This window comes from Macrobrachium nipponense, chromosome 10, assembly GCF_015104395.2.
Source record: "Macrobrachium nipponense isolate FS-2020 chromosome 10, ASM1510439v2, whole genome shotgun sequence".
Lineage (NCBI taxonomy): Eukaryota > Metazoa > Arthropoda > Malacostraca > Decapoda > Palaemonidae > Macrobrachium > Macrobrachium nipponense.
In genome coordinates, this window is record NC_087204.1 from 60,170,777 (window position 1) to 60,195,635 (window position 24,859).

General features: G+C 33.9%; 1 protein-coding gene across 1 annotated transcript in view; it reads left to right on the forward strand.

Annotated features, from left to right (window-relative positions):
* Positions 1-24,003, forward strand: part of LOC135223637 (proline-rich protein 36-like) — a 116,487-nt gene extending 92,484 nt beyond the window's left edge. The window contains exons 3-5 of the mRNA XM_064262267.1: positions 21,716-21,796; positions 22,001-23,067; positions 23,785-24,003. Of these exons, the coding sequence (XP_064118337.1) occupies positions 21,716-21,796; positions 22,001-23,067; positions 23,785-23,939 (1,303 nt within the window). The 3' untranslated portion in view covers positions 23,940-24,003. The remainder of the gene's footprint in view (positions 1-21,715; positions 21,797-22,000; positions 23,068-23,784) is intronic.
* Positions 24,004-24,859: the final 856 nt, after the last annotated feature.

Sequence of the window (24,859 nt, forward strand, 5' to 3'; positions counted from 1 at the left end):
AAATTTAAGTCTTGGTTTATCTAAACTTGATGCCTTCATAATTGAAAAAGTTGTAGATAAATATAAGCAACAAAATTAATATATTCAGTTTTTACATGTTTTGGACTGTACGGATACTTTGTAGTTTCTGTTAGGGTTCAATCTATGTTTAGGTTTGTGACCGTGTGATATCCGATAATCCTGGATTATCTCTTTAACTTTTACCATTTTGACAATTAACCATCTGGTATTTTTTATCTTGTTTGCCTGATAACTTTCTCTCCAATTGTATTTCATTCGTTCCTTGGCAATGTCTTAGTAAAGAAGAAAGCGCTTGGATTTCTGACTATAATTTTCCTGTGGTATTCACTTATATATATATATATATATAATATATATATATATATATATATATATATATATATATATATATATGTGTGTATATTATATATATATATATAGAATATATATATATATATATCTATATAGATAGAGAGAGAGAGAGAGAGAGAGAGAGAGAGAGATACGAGATAATATCATATATATATATATATATATATATATATATTATATAGATTATATATATATATATATATATACATAGATAAAGAGAGAGAGAGAGAGAGAGAGAGATAATATCAATAAACAAATATATATATATATATATAATATATATATATATATATATATATATATATATATATAGGGTGTTTCGAAGTTAGAGCCCCTCCCTCTACAGCATACACTAAAATTGATATGGACAAAATCAAAAGTAATTCAGAACAGATTTTTATGTAAGTTTCTCTCTGAGTATTGAGTATTTTGTGTGGCCTCCATCTGCCTGTACCACAGCCTGCATTCTTGAGGGGTATGATTTTAGCAAATTGCAAAAAAGCTGAGACTCAAACTCCATTTCCCTGAGCACTTTGGTCACCTCTCCTCGCAGGTCGTCGAGGCTTGGTATACCATCATAGTTACTGTGCGCACTTGAACATGATCCTTTAAGATACTACCAATGTTTTCACACACATTAAGGTGAGAGGAGCTACCTGGAAATTCACTTGGCGGGAAGAAATCGATACCACTGTTTCGAAGCAGCTCTTGTGTCTGAAGAGCATTGAAATATGGTGCCTGATCATGCAAAAATGTGACTTCAACAGATAACACATTTTCAGGGTCTTTGAGGAAAGGAAATACTCCACCAGTAAGCGCAGTTTCTCAGAAGTATTCGCCATTCCATGACTGTCCTTTTTCTTTGATGATCCACATTATCCTTTTGGCTGTGAAACAGAAAAATTTCCAAACATTCAGGATATTTCACAACTTGGCGATAGTGTACGCCATCGCTGATATTATCCAACTTTGCGGCCCAAATGATGTCATTTTAATGATTTGGCTTCCTAACTGTGTAAATGAAGAATTCATCTGATGCGACAACATGGAGAAAGTCAGCTTCATCCCAATCTTTAAGAAATGAACCACAAAACTATGCACAGCCTTCTCTCTGTTGCTGAGAGATATTGGGCTTGCTGATAACATTAAATGCTTGATACCAGATTTTTTCAACTCTTGGTATACAGCACTATAACTTATCTTCTTTCCCCTTTTTGGTTTTAGTTTAAGCGCCAATTTACATAAAGACTTTCTTGGTCTACCCGCTGCCTCCGCTATGATGTGTTTTGACTCCTGAGAAAGGATTTCAGGCCTTCCAAGATTCTCACTCTTTCTGCGATGACAGTCATATGGATTTTTTTTCCAGTTTCCTTTAACAAAGGATTCATCTCTTTTAATGTATTTAGCTATCCAGGAACGTGAAATAAAGGAAGCGCCAGCATCCCTTTAATTGTGCATAAGTCTTATGTATAAGAGCAGCCATTTTTGTTGTAAATTACTCAAGTTTTTTTGCATATCCAAATTAACAAGTCTTTAAAACAGCACCGATGTTTGACCAGAGAAACCAATGTATATTTAATTTTTCCAATTATGTACTGTCCAAAAGGGAAGAATTCATTCTTCCCTTTTGGGCTTGATTTTTGTTTACCCTCTTATAGACCTGACTATGCCAGATTTTATTTCCCTTTGGAGGTGCTGTTTCAAAGACTTGTTAATTTGGATATGCAAAAAGCTTGAGTAATTTACAACAAAAAATGGCTGCTCTTATACATAAGACTTATGCACAATTAAAGGTTACGTGGACTCCGTTTTTTAAAAAAGATGATTTGAAAATTTTGCTTTCACTTAGGAAACGTGAGGACCTAGTGATCTGCAAGCCAGGCAAGGGCAAAGGAGTTGTATTATTGAATAAGAATGATTATGTCAATAAGATTGAAGACATACTGTCGGTGATCCTAACTTTTTAGACATTTATAAACGAGAAGATCGTATTAACAGGTTTTTAAGGAAATTAAAAACTGACAACATTATTGATGATAAAACCTACCAAAAGCTGTATGTAACCGGTTCTTCTTTCAGTATTTTGTATGGGCTACCAAAAATTCATAAAGATGGAATTCCTATAAGACCTATTATGGCAGCGTATAATAGCCCTTCTTTTTCTATTTCGAAATATTTGGTTTCTCTCCTTAACGAGTATACTTCAAGTCCTTTTATTTTAAAGAATGGTTATGAATTTCAAAACCAAATCATTAGTCAGGATGGTGACCTGTATATGTCAAGCTTTGATGTTGAGTCTTTATTTACGAATGTTCCCTTAAACGAGACTATTAGAGATTATTTTAAACAAGGTTTTCCCAGATGGCAATTTTACTTTTCATGGTTTTACTAGGTCTCTTTTTAAACAACTTCTAGAACTTGCTGTGCAAGATTCTATGTTTATTTTTAATCAAAAATTGTATTCTCAGGTAGATGGTGTTGCTATGGGTTCTCCTTTAGGACCTTTATTTGCAAATTTTTTTATGTCATTTTTATAACAAAAATTTTTTTATTGTTGTCCGTCGTCTTTTAAACCATTGTTTTACAGAAGGTATGTAGACGATACCTTTGTTCTTTTTAAATATCAGTGGCAGGCCACCCAGTTTTTAGATTTTAATAATCAGCAACACCCTAACATTAATTTTACTATGGAATTGGAGAAAGATAATTGTTTATCGTTTTTAGATTTTTTAATCACGAGAGTTAGTTCTGTTTTTACTACTGCCGTTTATAGAAAGAAAACTTAACAGGTCTTGCAAATAATTTCTACAGTGCTTGCCAAACCAGTTTTAAATTGAATACCATCCATACCAGTTGGGCCATATTTCATAAGGAGATTGAATTTTTAACTGCTTTTTTTCACCAAAATTCATTTCCCAAGGATCTAGTTTTTAGAATCATCAACAAACTTTTAACTAATTATTTTCATCCTGCCACACCGGTTTTTAATGTTCCGAAAAATCTCATGTATGCTTCAATCCCTTATATTTTTAACTCCAAATTTTCGCATAAACTGAAACAAATTATTGAAACTGAAATACTGTGCATTAATTTAAAATTAATATCAAATAATCCCAGTAAAATTGGCTCCTTGTTTGGCTTCAAGGACCATCTGCAGCCCTTCATGAGATCCAATGTGGTCTATAAGTTTACATGCCCAGGATGTCCTGGTACTTATATTGGATCAACGAAAAGGTTGTTGCAGATGCGTTATTACAGTCACTTAGGGTTGAGTTTTAGAACGGGACAAAGATTAAGCAGACCAGAACATTCAAATATAAAAAATCATGGTATCAATTGTAAAACTGAGGTCAAGAAGCAGCACTTTTCCATATTAGCGTATTCTAAGGATGCAGATTATTTGACGACCTTAGAGTCATTATATATTAAAAGATTCATTCCATCGTTAAACGGTGGCTGCTCCTCTGCTCAACTATATCTGGCATAGTCGTCTTTGGAGGTTGTTGTTCCTTCTTTGGTCATTCTATCTTCTTCCTCTGTACCTGAAGGTTGGTGTAACAGCAGTTGTTTTTACTTTGCCTCTAATTTTAGTCTTTTAATGTTTTTAATTGTCATTTTAAGAATCCTGTGTATTTTTAGTATTTTTAATGTTATTATTTTGTCATCTTTCAGACTGATGATGCACATAGTCATGTGCGAAACGTTTCTCTATGAATAAATCTTTTAAAAACATCCATGTGTCTTCGGCATTCCTGAATTGATGTTTGAGGATCATACTGCAGATAGTATATATATATATATATATATATATATATATATATATATATATAGATATATATATATATATATATATTATATATATATATATATAATATATATATATATATACTCCACTTACAATTTTCAAACTGATAGCTTTTGCCCTATCGAAATCTTTAATTTTTATTATCCATAATATACATTCATTTTTATGGTATCAACTGACAGGACCCAAACGTGTACAATAATAGAGTCAAAAGAATAAAATACGTATAAGGAAATACCAAAATGAAAGATAAATTCAAAAGAAAGAAAGGAAACATAAGATAATAGGATTCCATTATACGAAGTATATAGTAAAGTCCAAGATATGTGAATATTGGCTACATGGCCACAATTCAGCACAAGGTAAGAGCTTCTGAGATTATTTCAGGATATCAGACGAGACTATTGAAAGGAGGTAGAGTTTAGCCCTTCTGACTGTCGCGAGACACGTTTGATTAAACTCAAATGTTAAGGATAAAGACAGAATCTTATTGTGTTAATGGTACAGAGATAACAGGAAGTTTATTCTACAGTGTTTATATATTAAGTAATTTTATCGTGCTCTTTTGATTGGTGTTCACATTTTTTCAAATTTCCATGTAATATACTGATTATGATACCAATGTTTAGGCATATAGGGGAAAGATATTTTCGTGAATTTTCATATAAAACAGCCAGATTCACAGGCATTACCGTAAGTGATAACTAGTACTAGTTGAAACACAAAGTCAAGGGTCATGTTAGCAACGACATTAAGACTTGAATGATGGGCTTAGAATTTCTATTTTGGTCCCAAGATTCTCTATAATAACGCATTACAAATACGACCCCGGCGTAAGATTTTTAACTCGGAGCATCTGATGCAATATTGGATGCGAGTATATTCACGTTAGTATTACAGGAAAATGAATGCCAATGAGAGTGCTGTTATGACTAAGTTTTATAGAATATCAAATTTATTTCATATGTTCTCACGCTAAGGCTAGCATAGAACATTACTCAAGAAAAATGGTCATTAAAATACTGGAAAACACTTACTTTCATTTGTTCAGTGAGAAATTCTGCAGATGAAATTTGCATATAAAATCAGTACTGATATGTATTTGTGGGAAAAGGCGCAATGAAATAAGAGAATCCTGAATTCCCTTGGGAAGAGTCATAAGAGTCTTTGAATGGTATAGTTCTTCACATTAGTCTTAAGAGGGCTTTACTCAGAATTTCACTATCTAAGAAAGGCCCATCATAGAATATGATGATGGGAACAAAAATTTTCCTAACTTTTCGTTATGATGCTCATCTGTAAATTATCATAAATCTAAAGATAGTCTGGAAATTAAGTGGCCACCTAAACTTATAGGCAAATAGGTGAAACACAGCTTAGATAATATGTTTGCTGTAAGATGAACTATATTAATGACTGACAGTATTTCGAAATATGCTGCACCATTTTGGTATGCCCAAAATTGGATTGATGTCTTTTGAGAAAACATTCTCGTTAGCCAATTCCAAGGAAAGCTACTAAACATGACCGAGTAAACATCAGATGATGTGTAACAGCTAATCATATGCAATAAATTATATCATATTCCTTTTTTTTTACTGAAATACATACCAAGACAAGAATTGGATGTATGAACGAGTCAAAAGAACAGCATCTCATCCCAGAACATTAAAGCTGATTTCATAATAGTTTTCACAGTATTATGGGTCATGTCTTCCGTTTAGTACTCTGATCTGTCCAGTTATGATTTTTGTCTATTTATTTATTTTTATTGACTTATTTATTTATCTATTCATTTTTTTGCTCCTGCTGTAATGAAGTGTCCGGTGAAATATACTAACCTTTCGTAAGCTCCTATCTACTACCAACCACGTTCCTTCAGCGCCTTTAATGAAAGAGCAAATGTCTTTTTCGTAATAAACATTTTTCGAACCGACAGTCAAGTATTTCCTCCCTTTTTTTATTTTCTTTAGCATTCGTTACTTAGTCTGCCAAGTCTTTAAGTTCCTGCTGTTTTTAACAGGTGCGATAGGAAAGGACCCAATGTCTTGTCCATTATTTTGTTAAAGATTAGATTATTCACTGCAGCTGACGGTGTTGAACGAGAAGGTAATTGTTGAGTGTTCTTTTCGATTCTTAGTACTGACACTATGGGATAGTTATGAAATAATTCAGCCTTTTTTTTCATATTACTCTTGTAGCATTTGAAATCAATGCCAAAATGCATTTCACCACATTAAAAATAGAAACTAAATTACAACCACATTTCCTTGTAATAAAGCGTTTCATCTTGTCTTAAATAGCAATGCCAACAATCGGGGTGGATAGAGAGCGAGCGTATACCAGATATAAAATTGCAATTGAAGTAATAGATATGGGATCAAAATGGAAGGCATGACGGAGGAATCGCCCGGTGAAATATCTTATAAGAATAGCCACTGTGCATAATACCACAATGTGAACAGGCTGTAAGTTTCATTTTTTCACGACCATAATCAAAGTGATCATTTGGAAATTTACAAGAATTTCTAATAATATTGAAATAGTAGCTGTTTTTTTTAATCGTATTGGAAATAGAAATGCATAAGGTATAAACTTAAAATAAAGATGAAAATAGGCAATAGCATAAGTTAGAGAAACAAGAATCGCCACGTTAATTTCTATCGACACGTTGCCCACATCATGATATGAGCTGAGACTCTACATGGCTATTTGAATACACTTATATTTGAAAATATAACAAAATAACTTGAAAGAAAATAAAAACTCATCCCAGGATGTGAGAAATAGTTTAACAATAAATGTTATCATCAAATGAATATGAATGCAAAATTGTTGAAAACTTGAAAACCAGCGGAAGCCGAAGTGTTGAGTTCATCTTGAGCTAAGAAAACAATACACGCACTATTTTCTGTACGTCCACAATACGTCACGTAACAATTTGCGAATAAGGTCACATATTTTAAACAAAACTAACTTCATCACAAACAGTGACCATTGGTTTATCATTGCTTTGCCCTTCTGGGAAATGCGGCAATTTCCTTTTCTGGTTTATATCAGAAACATACTAAATCGCCAAAGAGCTTCCATAACCATTGTAGCAGACTCATTAGAAATAAAGAAGTCAGATGCTCCCAAGTTGGAAAGGAAATTGGTCTACTACAAGTTTTTAGTGTTTCTATTCTCAAGATTAAGACAGAGTTATGCAGCTATCCAGGATTCGGTGTTTCAAGCCGTAGATTTTAAATATAATATCGCATCTCAGAAAATGAACGGAAAATAACCAGTCTAACCCATAATCTTGGTAGGTTTATTAACAAATAGACTTGAAAAAGCTACGGTAGTTGAAAGAATAAGGCTGTTTAGCTTCAGGGGTTTTTTTCCAAGAAAAGAGAACAATAATTTATTTAATCGAAATGTTGCAACATATCTCGTTTTTTTATCTTTTTTTTATTTTGTTTATTTTGTTTATCTCAGACTAGGATTTTTTAGGGGGAGTTTAGCATTAATCATTCCTAAAATGAAACACTAGGTACTTCATTTTGTCACTTTACATCAGTATTAGACTTGAAAAAATTATGAAAACAGTACAAGAATTTGAAATACAACAGGTAATTTGAATTTTCTCTTAAATCCCGAAGATTTTAGCTTATCATTCTAGTAGGCACTTTTCGCGTCCTTACAATTTCGAATTTTCCCTTTATGTTATTTAGTAACGTTAAAAAAGGGGGAAACCCTCCTGTCAAATAGAATTAAGACTGAAGAGAGGGTGTATTAATAATAATAATAATAATAATAATAATAATAATAATAATAATAATACAGAACAAAATTAACATTTCACCACTGAAATCGTGAAGTATGACCATAAACAGACAGATCCTAATTGAGTGAGACAGTGCTTCTACTTGCATTCAACTGCGGGATGTAGACAGTTTTTCGTTTCTGCGTGTGTTACTTTGTATAGTATAATGATATTTTTTAGTTGAAAATTCTGAAAGCGTTTCTAGTTGTCAAAATCTTTGTCTTCACGTTTGTTGTGCTCGAGTCGTTTGTGGATTAATTGTGAAAAAAAAACGGCCAACAATGAAAGTAGCATTTGCAGGTTGATAAATGAAAACACATTACATATAAGGAGCTGGTAACCGTTAAAAACGAGTAGTGTTAGAGGGTGGGGTTAGGATGGTTGAGCAACGGGTAATGAGCTTGGCGGAGGATGTCGGCATCTTGTGTATCATATAGGAGATATTGTTAAGGCATTTAGTCCCTATTGTCGACCATTCTGCGTCATAGTCTTCCCTACAAACCTGTCATCGTTCTCTTTCAAGCGTTGTTACGGCCTGAGAAGTTAAGGCCATTCGCCATTTCCTACCATCACTGATTGTCTATTATTCATTTCGATTTCCATTTTATTTTCATTTACATTTATTTGATATTTATGCTTCTTTCGGGTGATCGTTTGTACTACTATTAACGTTTTTACTAATGCAAAAAAATAATTTTCCCAGATAAATGAACATCACCAATTAGGGATTTCATAAGAAATAATGATAATGTGCCCTATGATGCGCTGTTAGAAAAAGTCCTAAAAGATAAATAAAAAAGTTCAAATCGCTCTCTCTCTCTCTCTCTCTCTCTCTCTCTCTCTCTCCCCCTTTTAGTAACACATTATATGCAAATCTTTATATATATATATATATATATATATATATATATAATATTATATATATTTATATTATAATATATAATCTATACATATATATAATACACACATTCAGCTACAAATGTCCTTTAATATCCAGTTCCCTCTACCTCGGAATTAATAGTACTAGTCCATGGAGAGTTAAATGTATTTTGCTGTTTAGTACTAGCCCCTGGGGAGTCAAATATAACCTGGACATTTCTGGTAAAAAGCTGATTTTTGCAGTTTAGGTGCAGAATTGTGTGTAGAATAACATACTATAAGTCCCCAGTAATCTCTCTTGTGTAACCTTTGAAATCCGTCATGTTACTGCATCCCTCTGGTTTACATCCATATGAGGCCATTGTAAATAGGTTTTCAGGGGTAACTGGAATGTCCATTTATAGTGGGACAAGTGTTCCTTCTTGAAATCACCATCCCCACTCTGTTGGATTCACTGTTGCCCATCCACTCCTGTATTGTGAGATATGTACGATATGAGTGTTGCTTTGCTGCGCAGCACTTTTTGGCAGTCAACTGGCCAAAGTGAATTCTGAATTTAAGGAACTTCGAGCAATAGCTCTTTTGTAGGCATCATGACGGTACTTGTTGAGAGAACTGTAATTGCTGGCTTCATAGAGTTGCAGAATAAAGTTTTCTTCAGCTTGCTTTACCTCGTCATGGGTGCATTCACACTTCATAAACATACTGAGAGAGCCATATTAATTTATCTTTTGTACCATCTTGAAAGCTTTTTACTTGCCCTGACGATACATTGCTGACACCGTATCACAGCCCGTCACTGTATGCAGAGACATCAAGTAATTTTTGGTACCTTCTATGGCATGCTGAATTTCCCATATGCTGGAGACAGTTACAGGATTGCTGCGGCATAACATGTACACATCTGTAGAATTGCTTGCTCAAGCAACTAACATAACAAGCAGATCAGTATCTGCACCTGCACCTGCTTGCTTTACTACTATGGAAGCTGCTAGCATCTTTTCACAAAGCATTTGAATGAGTCTTTTCTTGTTGCTATTGGCCAGAAATCCAGTTTGACTTGTGGTTGTTGGTATAGTTTACTCAAAAATTATATCACTAGAAATGCACTCTTGGGCTCTCCGTGTCAGTTCAGCAACCTTTGTGGAAATCACATTCCTGTATTCATCAAAAACCACTGTGGATTGACCTCATTAAAGCCTGAGGACATATGAGATATAGGTCTGGCAGATACTAGTATACATAGATGGTTGTGGCCAAACAACAGACTGAAGCAGATGACCAACATCCAAGACAAAGAGTCCATTCTCTGGCAAATTAGCATTCTCGCTAAATGATTTTAGGACATCACCTAAGGCCTTCTTTGATGATTTGAGCATAATACCATCTTTAAAGAGGGAATTTGGCCTAGGAGCAAGTTCATAAGCCAAGAACATTTCCATCTCAGAGCTATTATGCAGGATGCATGTTATCTGACTGAATATTTGAGTTGGATCAACTTCCACCTACTGACCCTTGGTTTTGACTGTCCCATCCTTTGCACCAATTGGGTTCACCTTGTCACTGCGTTGTAGAGTAATGTTTGCAAACTTCTTCCCAGACATTTCAGATGCTGACTTCCAACTAAGCTCTACAGCATTATCATCATTCATAGATGTATCGGCAACAATTCCAGTTGACTTGGACACCAGACATTCCGGATAGTATCCAGTAAAAGGTGGATGAGCTTGTAGCCATCCTGCAAATACAAGGAGATCCTTGTTATCTCTTGCCATATTATCTCTTACCATACTACTTTGGCGAAGGTCTTCATGTTGCTCTGATGTACCAATGTGGATGCCTGTGAAATGTTCCAGTGCATCACATATGGAAGCACAGAGAGGAAGTGCGAGCACCCACTTCGTTAAAGAACTGTCTGTGATGCCTCGACCATGAGTCATTCCTCTAGAGCATTTCAGGGATTTCATCAGGAACTGCTCAATTGTTTGATGAGAGAAGTGTCCGCCCTAAAAAGAATCACAATGAAGTCTAACTACTACTGCTACACAGCAACAATGCCCCTCTATATACGAGATGAGTGGCAATGAAGTCATGGTCTTCTTGTTGTAATCACACATGGTTGGCCCATTAGTGCAACAGATAAAATAATTTTTTCTCTAAAGAATAGCCACCATTTTTTTAAGATGGCAACTAGTCAGAGTTTTAACATGGGACTCGTGTGCCCCTGGTCATGTTTTTTATGCATTTGATTTGGTTAGGCAGTCACTAAGCAAGTTAAATGTATTTTTTGTTAAAATTTCATAGATCATATGTAAAGATAATATCTAATATAGCAGCCAAAAATCTTAAATAATATCATCTCAGGATTCAGTAGGCATGGAAAAAATATCTTCCTGTTCAATATAAAAGCTTGCAAGTCTATATATAATTTAGGTGGTGATTTTATACTTAGTTTTAGTTTAAAAGAATGAATGACTGCACACAACCAGCACATTGGTGACTTCACTGCTATATAACTTAGCATGGGTTAAGCGTGAGGTAATCTTGCTTTACTTTGGCTGTAGCTAGCTTGCTTTAGTGTAGTTTAGTAGTTTAGTGTCCCAAATGCTGTTTAATACCCCATATCAATTAGCTGGTAGAAAGTTTATTTATAGTTAGACAGCTAAGCCTGAAGTGGCAGGTGGTGCTAGCACAGGAAAGCCAAGCCAAGTGTAAGTTGGGCTCTGCATGGCTTGTTTAAAAACTTACCTGGATAGGTACAGATTGCACATGACTTAAATGGCACTGATGGATGATTGCGCTAGGTGTAGGGTGACTGAACCTATTTGTATCCCATACACTAATGTACATATCAGATTAAGGTGGTAAAAGGATAAGTACTGAGGCCTTAATCAAGAGCTCGTAATGGCAAGTGTAGGTTCAACCACAGGCAAAAGGAAGACTGACTGGATCAAATGTTATCTTTGCCAGGAAGACAAGAAAAATCAAGGTCTAACTTCACCCTTGGCCTCTGAATGGGTTAGTAATGATTTCAAAAAATGTACCATTGTTCCAGGAGATTGATGGAATGCTGCTTAACTTTGACCTAGCAAGGCTAGATGAAGATAGTAGCATAGAGGCAACACTGCAACTACACATGGCAAAATACCACAACAGCTCTAGGGTCATGTTTAATACTGCAAAACTTGATTGTGCAAGAAAGTGAATATCTACAGTTGAAGGTAGTGAACCATAGGAAAAGCATACTAAATAGCATCGAATGAGTCATGATAATGATGCATGTATTTTTCGTGAAACTGTGGCACCTGTATCAGATATTTGACAAGTAATGAGCATAAATCTCACATACTTCATGATGGTAACTTATTGGCAAAACTGGGAATTTGGGAAAGGCTTGGCTGAAATCCAACCTCATTCTATGACCCCATCAGGAAGAACAGGCTTGACTTCTCTCAAAATAACCACGTTACAGAACCATCAAAACAGAAAAGGATGAAAAAAGAATGTCAGCTTTTTGTCCAAGCTATTAATTTCCTGTCAAAACAGGGAATACAGCCTACAAGAATTCTTATAGCACAAGAATTAGTTGCTTCCTGCATCTTTGAGTGAGGGTGGAAAGATTTGGTCCATGCACTGCCACCCAAAAGATCTAAGACTTTTGCAGACTATGCAGCCCTTGACTTTCTGCCCAGAATTAGTGCTTATGCTAATACAAACAAGTCAACACATATTGTCTTTGAAGTTTATAGTTCATCAAGCTTGAAAGCAGACACAATGTCCAAAAGGGATCATGGAGGAAACACAGGCTGACAGAAAAGAATGCCATTCCTTCAAACTGGAAAAACTTCTTGAGACAAAATGACAACAAGTCAGAGCTTTTAAGCTTCCTGTTAGACAAGATTGCTTAAATGTCTGCACCCAACTTGGTTATTATGACCAAGGGAACCCAGGCACTTTGCACTCACAAAGTGAGTCTACTTGAACTGGACAAATATTCTCATGAGGAAATAGGTAGCTGCATGACAGGGGAGCAAGTCTATTATGGTCAAAGCCAATGACACAGATGCCCTTGTCATTGGCCTGAGTGTGTACCCAACTCTGCAAGGCATGGGTCTCCCATAGCGTGGCTTGCATTTGGCCAAGGACAGAGCCTTTTCCGGGTTGGCATTCACAACCTGTACAACAATGTTGGTCAAGAGAAGACCAAAGGCATGCCGTTCTTACATGTATTTACAGGTAGTGATGCTCTCAGCCTTTAGAAATAAAGGAAAGAGAACATCATGACAGACATGGGATATTTTTCCAGAGGCCACTCCAGTTTTTTCTATACTCGGCAAGTACCCACCAACCATTGAAGATGGTGATTTGAAAATTCTGGAGAAGTTTGTGGTCCTTGTGTATGACAGTTCAAGCACTGTTGATACTGTGGATGAGATGAAAATTCACTTGTTTGCCAGAAAGCAGAGACCATATGAAGCCATCACCAGAGCAGCTCTGCTTCAACACACCAAACGTTTATTACATTAGGCAGCTTGTGTATGTGGTCAGGCAATTCTACGCCAGCCAGAAGTACACAGTCCAGCTGACAGAGGTTGGGAAAAGATTGGCAAAGACTGGAAAGTCTTCTGGACAGCCAACATCTCCAATGCAAAGAGTTCTGAACAGATTATAAAAAGTGGCTGCAAGTCTAGTTGCCGTGGCATGTGCAAATGCTACAGGCTTGGGCTGACATGCACAGCTTTGTGTAGCTGCAAATGTGAGGTGTAATCACTATTTGAGGTGCAATCACTATAATGTTGCAGGTGATGCTTCAGATATATCTGAATGAGACTTTCATCACACTAATGATCAGCAACACCTACTGATGTAGGGGTAGTGTCATCATTACAACGCTCACGTATAGTAGAGATTACTCTCTCTTGAATCGAACTACTGCTACTGCTGCAACACGACAATGATGCCCCTCTATATAACCGATGACTAACAATAGAGTCATTGTCTTCTTATTGTGACCACACATGGCTTGCCTATTGTTTGGGGTCCCACTGGGATGCTTCAAATTTGACAGGTATCTGGAATAGAAGACATACAAGGGCCAGTACACCAGAAGGCAGAAAAGGAATACAAAGCATAACTGAGAAGAGTTTTGAGAACATAAAGGAATAAATTATTGAGGGAGCAACTTGAAGATTTGCAAGGGTCAGATCACAACAAAACTAATTTTGAGGGTGCAGGTGCAAGGGTGCAGAAGATGAGAGCAAGTAAAAGACTAGTGATTGACTGCTAATGAACTTGATAATTTTTCTCAAAGGGAACAAGGGGAAAAACAGATTGGCTTTAAAGTTAAGTCACATGGGAGATCCTAAAGTGACTTTCGGGGCAGTCTGTCCTATTATTCTCCTAAAATTACCTATGAACATTAATATCTATACCTGCAGTAATGAAAATAGACTTGAGGTCTTGTCTGTTAGGAATACAATCTCTTTAGATTTATCTTTAATGTTAACATCCTCATCCAAGTATATTCACTACTTATATAATCTACTATTCTTTCATGTTCATCTGCATCCTTTTCAACTGCACAAGCTGTACTTTTGCATGCAGACCTGAAATGATTTGAACCTTTCCAATCACTCCCAAAAGGACACAAAATATATGCACAGAAGGATTTACCATCACAACTGACCTCCTGGATTTTTCTTGTGCTTTCTGATCTTCCAGAGAATACTTCACCTAATTGACTGATTTGCCCTGTGTATTGCTTTGTTCAAATTCAAAATAGTTTTGCAGCAGGACCTCCCGTACCTTTCCCGTAGTATATAATACAATCTTGTTTCATAACATGTGATCTAGTTAGGCAAAAGTAGCAATATTAAGCTTGGGGTTGTACTTCAACCAAGAAGGGATGGAAGGATCCAAGACAGTGAATTTGCTCACATTTAAATGACTGCAACGCTGGATTAGTTCGTGGACAGAAGTATTTTTTCAGCTTACTGAGAATCACATCAGTGCACTTTATGTCTTTAGGGTTGTCATACTGAAACATGTCACAAACCTTCAGCTCTTGAGGAGCAGCACAGTGGAGTATAATGGCAGCTTTTCCAGCTTTGGTGTTGGCCCCACTTGCCAGCATATAAATTACCACTTAAGGTTTATGATAAATTTCCATCCAGAAGATCAAGCACTAGTAGATATCTCACAGCTGTTTCTGCCACTTTGCTTTTTTCCAACAATAGCTGCTCTTCAAAATATGTTTTCAGTTCACTGATTGCAACAGTTTGCTGCCACTAGGTTGATTGTATGTTAAATATAGCTTTGAGCAAAGTGCATGATTTCCTTGCATTTAATATTCCACTTCCAATGCACAGATGATTAAAACACCTATTAAAGCATAAGCAACTTGGTAAGAGGTAACCATTGAGTAACAAGCTAATAGCCTTCAACATATGGCTCCACACATTAAAAACAATTGTTTTATTATAGCAAAGGAGTTTAGGAAATCTTGGGCCCTCATTATTTTATAATATACCACAAAGTGTCATAAGTATATTCTAAATACTCTTTTCTTTTCAAGATTATTAGGGTATCGAAAAACTACACAGCACCCATGCTTTATATTGATAAATTTCTTTCCAGAGCCAAGAGAATGTTTAACATTCCAAGGGAACACCGATCAACTACTAATTTTAAATGCCTTCCCGCTCCGTATAATTATGAGCTGAGAAAAATCTCAAATCATCTTAGAAAAGGAAATGAAAGACGGGTATAGTATAGTTTTCGAAACCTTAATAACTCTTAATCAAAAAGAAAATCAACAAGAACAATTGTAGAAAACCAAACAGCGATGTCGGAGTCTATGCTATAGGGTGTAAAAACTATGATGAATGTTATATTGGAGAAAGCGGTAGTTGCCTGGACTAGAGGAAACGGGAACATCTAGCAGCCTGCCGTTTGGGTAATGTTTACACCTTTATTCGAATTATGCCGCTGATTTTAAGGTGAAATTATTTATAAAAGTATGGACAAGACCTCTCAGAGGATTGCGGAAGCAGCTCTCATTACTTTAAATGGCACCTTCGAGGGGAATACTGGCATTATGAAAAATAATTTACTTTTAAGAGAAGAGTTTTGCAAACCGGCCAATATGAAGAACTTCAGAAATCTATTACCATCTTTAATCTGATAATATGGATAACCACCTTTTGCCAGTTCCAGTCTGTAGACCAAACTACCATTTTAGATAATGACCCTCAAGATATCGTTCAAGAAGACGTCTTATTGGAAACAGGCTCATATATATGACTGCCCGGCCTAACGCTTTCAAATGCTAATATTTCCTAAAGTATTGAAGATAAAACAAATATCGTTTCGACAAATGAAACCTTACATCTTTAAATTTGATCCCATAAGAAGATATATTTCTACTTTTAATTTTAGAATACCATAAATTCCCATTTTATATTGTTTTCATTATTGCATTAGTCCCTAACGCTATTCAGATTCTAATATTTCCAAAAGCATTGAAGATAAAAAGAAAAATTCATTCGGTAGATAAAACTTTAAATCTTTAAATTTCATCCCATTAAAGATTTATCTTTAATATATCATAATTTCACCTTTAAATAATGTTTTAATTATTGCATTATAATTTTCGCCACTGCCTGAACCTAACGCTATTCTAATGCTGATATCTCCAAAAGTATTGAAGATAACAGAAAAAGTCTTTCGGCAGATAATACTTTATATCTTTTAATTTCATCCCATGTAAGATTTATTTTAGAATATTTGAAATACAATATTGTAGCAAAGAGTTCCGAGATACCCTGTTAACTCTGATGGATTACCTTAAAGTTTCGCGAGTTATCGCCTTTAAGGCCTCCTGCTGATATATATATATATATATATTATATATATATATATATATATATATATATATATATATATATGTATTATATATATATATCTATATATATATATATATATATATATATATATATATATATATATATATATTATATATATATACATATATACTATATATAATAATATATATATATACTATATATAATAATATATATATTCTATATAATCATTAGGAGGCCTTAAAGGCGATAACTTGCAAAGCTTCAAGTTAAACCATCAAAGAGTATCTCGGAACTCTGTGCTATGTAATTTAAAGATATAAGGATTTATTTACTTAATAATTTTTTTTTATCTACAATGTTTTTGGAGATATTAGCATTCGAATGGCGTTAGGAACTAATGCAATAATTAAAACAATATAAATGTGAAATTATGATATTTAAAATTAAAATGAAAAATAAATCTTATAGGGGATGAAATTTAAGGATATAAGGTTTTACCTGCCGAAACAAGTCTTCTTTAATCTTCAATAATTTTATCTTCAATGTATATGTATGTACATACATATATATAATATATATATATATATATATATATATATATATATATATATATATATATATATATATATATATATGTATATATATATATATATATATATATATATATATATATATATATATATATATATATATATATATGTCTGTAAATATATATATATATATATATATATATATATATATATATATATATATATATATATATATATATATGTGTGTGTATATATATAAACTGAATAACGAAATTTTAGAAGATGAGGAATATATAATTAATGGCAAAAGCCACGAACGAAAGTGAAACAAAGTTCTGCGAGGCCTTTCAACTTATTGTCCTTTACTTAGCCGACTGACATAAATATAATAAATTTACAAAGAAAGGTCTTATAAATGACAGATAAGGATTATAAAGGAAAATATGTACCAAGAATCCACCACACCTGGAGAATTAGTATCCTTCCCAAAATAGGTCTACAATTTAGGCATGGACAAGTCAATTAAAAGAGATTATGCAGGGTAGTCGCAGACCACACGCAAAATTTCATTTTGGTAAACAATAAAAACTTTTTCGCAAGGTAAACTTACATAAAAAATATATTAAACATACATTTACAAAGAAAGTATCTATAGGATAACTAATTTGTAATTGTATCTGTTATTTTATTTTTAAGATCATTCTTAAACATGTTACTTACACAAGTGTCTAGATAATACAAGCCAAAGCTAAGATTAAGATTGGAAGTAAGTTGCATAATGGCAGGTTCTAAAAGATTTTTGACCAGACATCTTTTGATCCTCCAGTTGCTGAACTGTCGTATAGTTTATTCTGTGGTCATTTACACTTAACTAAATTAATATTGCATTAGATGTTTGCCCAGATTTGACATAATACTTATGCTGCTTAATTCTTACTTCTAAATCCTTGCTAGATTGGCCAATATAAAACGAGGGGTAATCCAAACATGGAATTTTATATATTATTTTGTTGCTTTCCTTGAGGCATTTTTATTAGCATTCCTTTTAGTGTGTACTATAAGAAAAACAAAGAGGTTTACCATGAAAGATTTTAACAATGATAAAATGGTTTCAAAACTGCTAAAGTAAGGTAAGCTATGAATATTCTTAGAAGTATCTTTCTCCATGTAACTTACACTATATAACTTTTAGTGGGCTTTATTATAGCAAATATCTAATATATGTGATGGATAACATAAATACTTCTCTATTTCTCTTATGTATTTAATTTCTTGATCCAAATATTGGCGACTGACAATACGCAATCCTTGTAAAAACATAGTAGAAAAAATTTATATATTGATATTCAGATGTGGCATGAATGAAAATGGACATATTTTGAGTTGTTGGTTGGTTTCCTATAGATGTTGAATTTACATTGAAATCGTTCTCTGTGTATTAAAACATCTAAGAAAGGGAGGCAATTGTTATTTTCAAATTCTAAAGTAAACTTAGTTGATGGTACCTGGTTGTTCAAATTAGAGAGCAAATCATTTACATCAATACCAGCAGGCAAAACAGCTTAAATGTCGTCAAGATATCTATACCACTTTAAAGGAATACAAATGATATTAGGTAAATAGTGTTTTTCAATTAAGTTTGTTTTAGAATTGTAAAAAGACAATTACCTCCCTTTCTTAGATGTTTTAATACATAGAGAACCATCTCAATGTAAATTCAGTATCTATAGGAAACCAACCAACAACTTAAGTTATATCCATTTCTATTCAGACCACCATCTTTATATCAAAATATACATTTTTCCTTCTATATTTTTATGAGCATTGCGCATTGTCGGCCCCTAATATTTAGATCAAGAAATTGTATAAATAAGAAAAATAGGTTCGGATTTATATTATCCTTCACATATATTATATATTTGATATGATAAAACCTATGAAAGTTTTATCGTTCAGGTGGTCAACCACTAAAAGGAGTAATAACAAGAAATGGGCCCAAGGAAAGCAACAACATAATATATCAAATTCCATGTTTGGATTCTCCTCATTTTATGTAAGCCAATCTAGCAAGGATTTAGAAGTAAGAATTAAACAGCATAAGTATTCTGTCAAACTGGGCAACCATCCAATTCAGTATTTATTCATTTAAGTGAAAACGACTGCAGCATAGACTGGAACAGCAGTTCAGTAATTGCAAGAACCCATCATTATACAACTTTCTTCGAACTGTGATTTTAATAATAGCTCTGGCTTGTATTATCTGGAACCTTGTATAATAAATAATTTGTTTAAGAATGATCTTAAAGTTAAAATCACAGACTTAATTACAAATTAGTTACCTCATATATGTACATTTGATATATTTTTTGTGAATAAATTTACCTTGCAAAAAAGTTTTTATTGTTCACCAAAATGAAATTTTATGTATGGTCAGTTACCGCCCTGTATAATCTCTTAATTTTCTTGTCCCTGCTTCTGAGTAGTTGGACTTGACCTTTTGTAAACCTCTTAAATTATACCCCGGTTTTGGGAAGGTTACTTACTCTCCAGGGGTTGAAATCTAGGTACATGTTTTCCTTTTTAAGCCCTATACGACCTCTCTTTGTAAACTTATCTTCATATGTATGAAGATAAGTGTGTGTGTGTGTGTGTGTGTTATCATGTATGTCTGAATGTATATATATTTGTGCATTCGTGCATACAACTTGATGTAGATGTTTTTTTTTACTAATATACATCGTTAAATAAAACTCTAAAATTCTGCATTAAGATATATATATATAATATATATATATGATATAGTATATATAGTATACAGATATATATATATATATATAATATATATATATATATATATATATATATATATATATCTGTATACATATATATATATATATATATATATAGATGTATATATATATATTTATATAATAATTAATATGATATATATATATATATATAGTATGATATATATATATATATATATATATTATGTTTTCCTAACATACATTGTTAAATTTTATTAAAATTTTGATCTTCTAATTTCAGCAGGATGTTATTATTATTATCTGTTCTTCCCGACATTCAAGGAGGAACCGCAGTTGTACACAAAGATCAGAAGACGCACGTGGTATCCATTGATGACTACAGTGACTCTTACAAGTTCTTACATATCTACTATTATCGTGTAAAATTGAAGACAAGGTGTAAATCCTGACCGAATTCGGCTTTTTTTCTAAGCCGCTGACAATGGACTGATATATAGTGGTAGAAATGGGCAATAACCATGCTAGGGGGCAGTACATACTAACAAAATGACACTTGGAAACCAAAATATTCATACCTATAATCTATAATAATAAATGAACCTATTCAAGACAAGAGTTAACTATGGATATATGAAATAGCCAAATACCACAAGTGTCCCAAGTGGCTGACAACAATAAATTTACAAATAATAAATAGGTGTGCTCGTAATTTTAAATAGAAGTGAGTATATAGGAAAAATTAATATGTTGAGTGATGAAAGTACATACCATAAACTAAATAAGATTCCTATAGACAGTGTGACAAGAAATTTAAATAGAAAAGTTAGAGATATTAAAAAGTAATGAAAACAATAAAAAGTTATGTGACCTCTCCGTCGCTACCGTAAATGTATGAAACAATAAAACTCACAAAATGCATTTTCCTGCCACGCCATCTATTATTTTGGATAAGTACCTACAAAGACTCTCTCAAGGATGCGGCTTTGTGCAGTTCATCAAGCTGTCAGCCGCACAAAAAACCCTGAGAAGAAAATAAAAGAAGAAAAGAATCTATATATAAAACTATCTGAGAAGACTTCAGCAACTCCTACCAAATTTACAAGTATGAAGCATGACGTTGGCACACAACTCTATTAAAATCCTTGTAAAGAATACTCATTGTGAAGACACAAGAAAGAAAATAGGTTTTATTTAAAAGCCTTTTTCGACGCAAATTCCATCTCTCGGCAAGAAATGAATCCGAATGCCATAATTTAATCAGTGAAACAACATCGCATTTCTTCTAATTCATACTTGAATTTAACCACAAGAAAAACTCATGTTATGGAGGACATCTTAATTAAACATACCTTTGTATGAAGAAGGCACGTCCTAGAACGTATTAGAAGTTTAAAATCTGGTGATGTGTTGAAGTTCACACCTTAATATAGTTATTATACTGAAAGTCTCAGACATTTTGGTGGGTCCAAAGGCTCATATATATATATATATATATATATATATATATATATATATATATATATATATATATATATATATATATATATATATATATATACATATGAAAATGTAAGGATTTTATGGGCTTTGACAATATTCAACTTCTGCACATTAAGTTTATTGTTTAATACTGCTGTTTTGTCTACATATTTAGTTAATGAAACTTTTCTAATATTCGCTTTCCCCTACAGGGCCTTACACATGAAGGAGCATCCAGATTACAAGTACAGGCCAAGAAGGAAAGCTAAGAGCCTTTCAAAAAAAGACACACGGTAAAAAAAAAAAAACTTCCATTTTTGCATTTTACCTGTTATCTGCTGTTCGTTATAATTGTAATGTTAAGCATTCTATTGAACTGTTTACAATAGTAAGAAAGACACGATTCTTTTATAGAAAGTTATGAGTATTGAAGATCATTTCATTAATCAATCTCACACACAAATAAATAGAATTAATAAGAATTTTTCCTTTTTCAGATATCATTTTCAGTTGCCGATGTTCCAACCGATGCTTGAAAGCCTGAGACCTTTCTATTCCCCTGCACATTTGCTTCCTCCACCTGGTTTATCTTCCGTACCAGAAAAATCACCAGGAGAGCTCCACAGACCCCTACTCCCTCCACCACCTCTATTCCCTCCCCACCTTCATGGGTTTCAGTATCCACCAGTAGATCCTGTTGTCCTCTCAAGGTTGAGTTCGGCAGATGCCCTAGGACTGACAAAACTTCCCACCACAGAATCTTTAAGTCTGACCAAAATTAGTCCAGCTGACTCATCGCTCTTCTCCAGATTAACTTCACATGATGTGTTTGGACTTTCTAGATTATCCTCATCTCCCCTCCCATCACATTTAACAACATCTCACTTGGCGACCTCTTCCTCCTCTTCTGGACTTCCAGGATCAGCAGTAAGTCCTGCATTAGGTTCACCAGGTTTGTCTTCCCCCTCAGTGCCCCATTCTGGCTCTCCTAACCTTGCTCCCAGTTTAGCATCGCCTGTTCCAAAGTATGCTTCAGATATCTCCGCTACAAGTGTTTTATCCAGATTTCCTCTGGATAATCCATATTTGGGGCTATCAGCCCGTGATCTAGAACACCTCCGTCTACAACAGTTTCACTGTTTTGACCGGGAACAAAGAGTCAGAGATGGACTGACAATATCACCACCTCCTCATAGCAGGTCTGCATCACCATCCAGCCCAAAAATAGATGTTGACAGTCATTCCAGAGAGTCCAGCCCTGCAAGAAGTCCCATACATGTAGATGCGCCATCAGACGAAGGGGCATTTAAAAAGTTTTCTGAATTATCAAATCGAGGGGAAGAACCTGAGACATCCAGTGGTGAAGAGGCCAGAGCTTTTGTTCGTTACAGTGACAAGAAATGTTCTGAATCCGAGCCTCAAGGAGTCAAAACTTCCTCGCCAGCACCACAAGAGACTTTCAGAGCAATACACCCATTTTCTACGGCAAACCTTGCCACTAGTCTTTATTCATCAGTCCAACATCATTCACCTCCTACAATTGTGTCTGCTGCGGATATGGCTAGTAAGTTACATATTTCCATTTGGCCTAAAGAATGATAAATGTTTCATTTACTAAATTTAGGAAATGCTAGAGTTACGTTTGCATAATGCCTACTTCCATGAAGTACCAATATAAAAAAAATTATCAAACTTTTTTCTCTAATTTATGCATTACCTAATACTAAATTAAGATCTTGGTGAATATCATGAGATTATTCATGTTATGCATAATCTTATTATAACTTAATTTCTGCCTTCTGTACAGGATTTAATTACTAACCGAAATTTAAAAACTTATATAGATACTGTATTCACGTTTACACTTCTGAGCGAAACCACACTTTTCTATTCAAAACAACTTTTAGGTAATTGAACTTAGGCAAATCAAACTTGCATACCTTACTTTTCATTGTTAGTAAGCAAATGATATCTGAATGCATTAATTCTTTTTTACATTTAGCAGTTTTTGATATCTAGTTGTTAGAAATTTCTCTCACTGATAATGCAGTGCATATTTTTTTCATAAAACACTCATGCATCTGGTGCACGTACAGTAAACAGTACAGGAAAATTAGGCGGTTATTTGTAACAATGTTCATTCTTTTTCTTTTGAGATGATTAAGAAAACTGATTGTACGAAAGCTGCTAAGAAATAGTATAGGCTTTGATGACGAATTCAACATTATAACTAACAACATCCGTTATACTAGTATTGTTACTTTCTTCAACTTACTTTCAGGAAGTTATTTCACCAGCTGCGTCTATCCAACTAGCACAAGTGGGTATCCTCCAGATCCTAGAACAGCACTTTCTTATCTTCTCGTCAGGCCAGAAGCTAAATACCTTGCATCTCCATCCCTTACTCCAGCTTCGCCACCTTCTGTAGTGCAATGATATGTTAATCTCTCTCTCTCTCTCTCTCTCTCTCTCTCTCTCTCTCTCTCTCTCTCTCTCTCTCTCTCTCTCTCTCTCTCTCTCTCAATAACCAGTAGCATGGTAGTGAGGTAAACCTTCAATAATTCATCTTTATGATGTCGCACGACATCAGTAAAAGTCTAGATGATCCTTTTGCCATTACCTACTCTTGTGGATTAATCTTAAAGAAGAAGCAGAAAAGTAACGCATTTTAGGCTTTACTGAATAAAATTCATGGAAACCCTCCTTTAGCATATTCAAAGAAAACACAACTTTGACAAATCACTGTAATTTCCATTAAATTTTGATATAAACTCTTAGTCATATCAGTCGTACATTTGAAACTTCATTTGAAAAATTCATTGTTCTAGCACCCAACAACTAAACATGTACAAACCTCCAAAAAGACCATTAGAATTGCCCAAAATTTGAACCGTGTGATATAAATATTCAAAGTTTGATGATGTCTAAAAACTATTGACGATAGTGAAGTAATCATATCAAGAAAAAACGTTGCCAGTTGATCTTGCTGGAAATGTGTTATAATCGTGTAATCAAAAAATATTTCTCGTGTAAAATTTTTAGACTAGCCAATATTATATTGTATATAAGATGATGCATCTATCAGCACTTTTTCTGTAAATCCTTCGCTTCCTTGGTCCATAATTCTCAAGTGTGCACCCAATTTATATTACTCGGCAAAACTATAATTTAAAATAAATATCTTTATCCTGAATCCATGGCTAAACAACATTAACTTCTGTCGTTCTACCATTCCCACGTACTTGGTTATGTACAAGGCCTCAGTACTGAAGGGTTTGAATAAGCTGTTTATTTGTTTATTTTTTTTTTTTTCGTATTCACATTGGTAGTGCAGATGACCTTGATGTCACTAACTT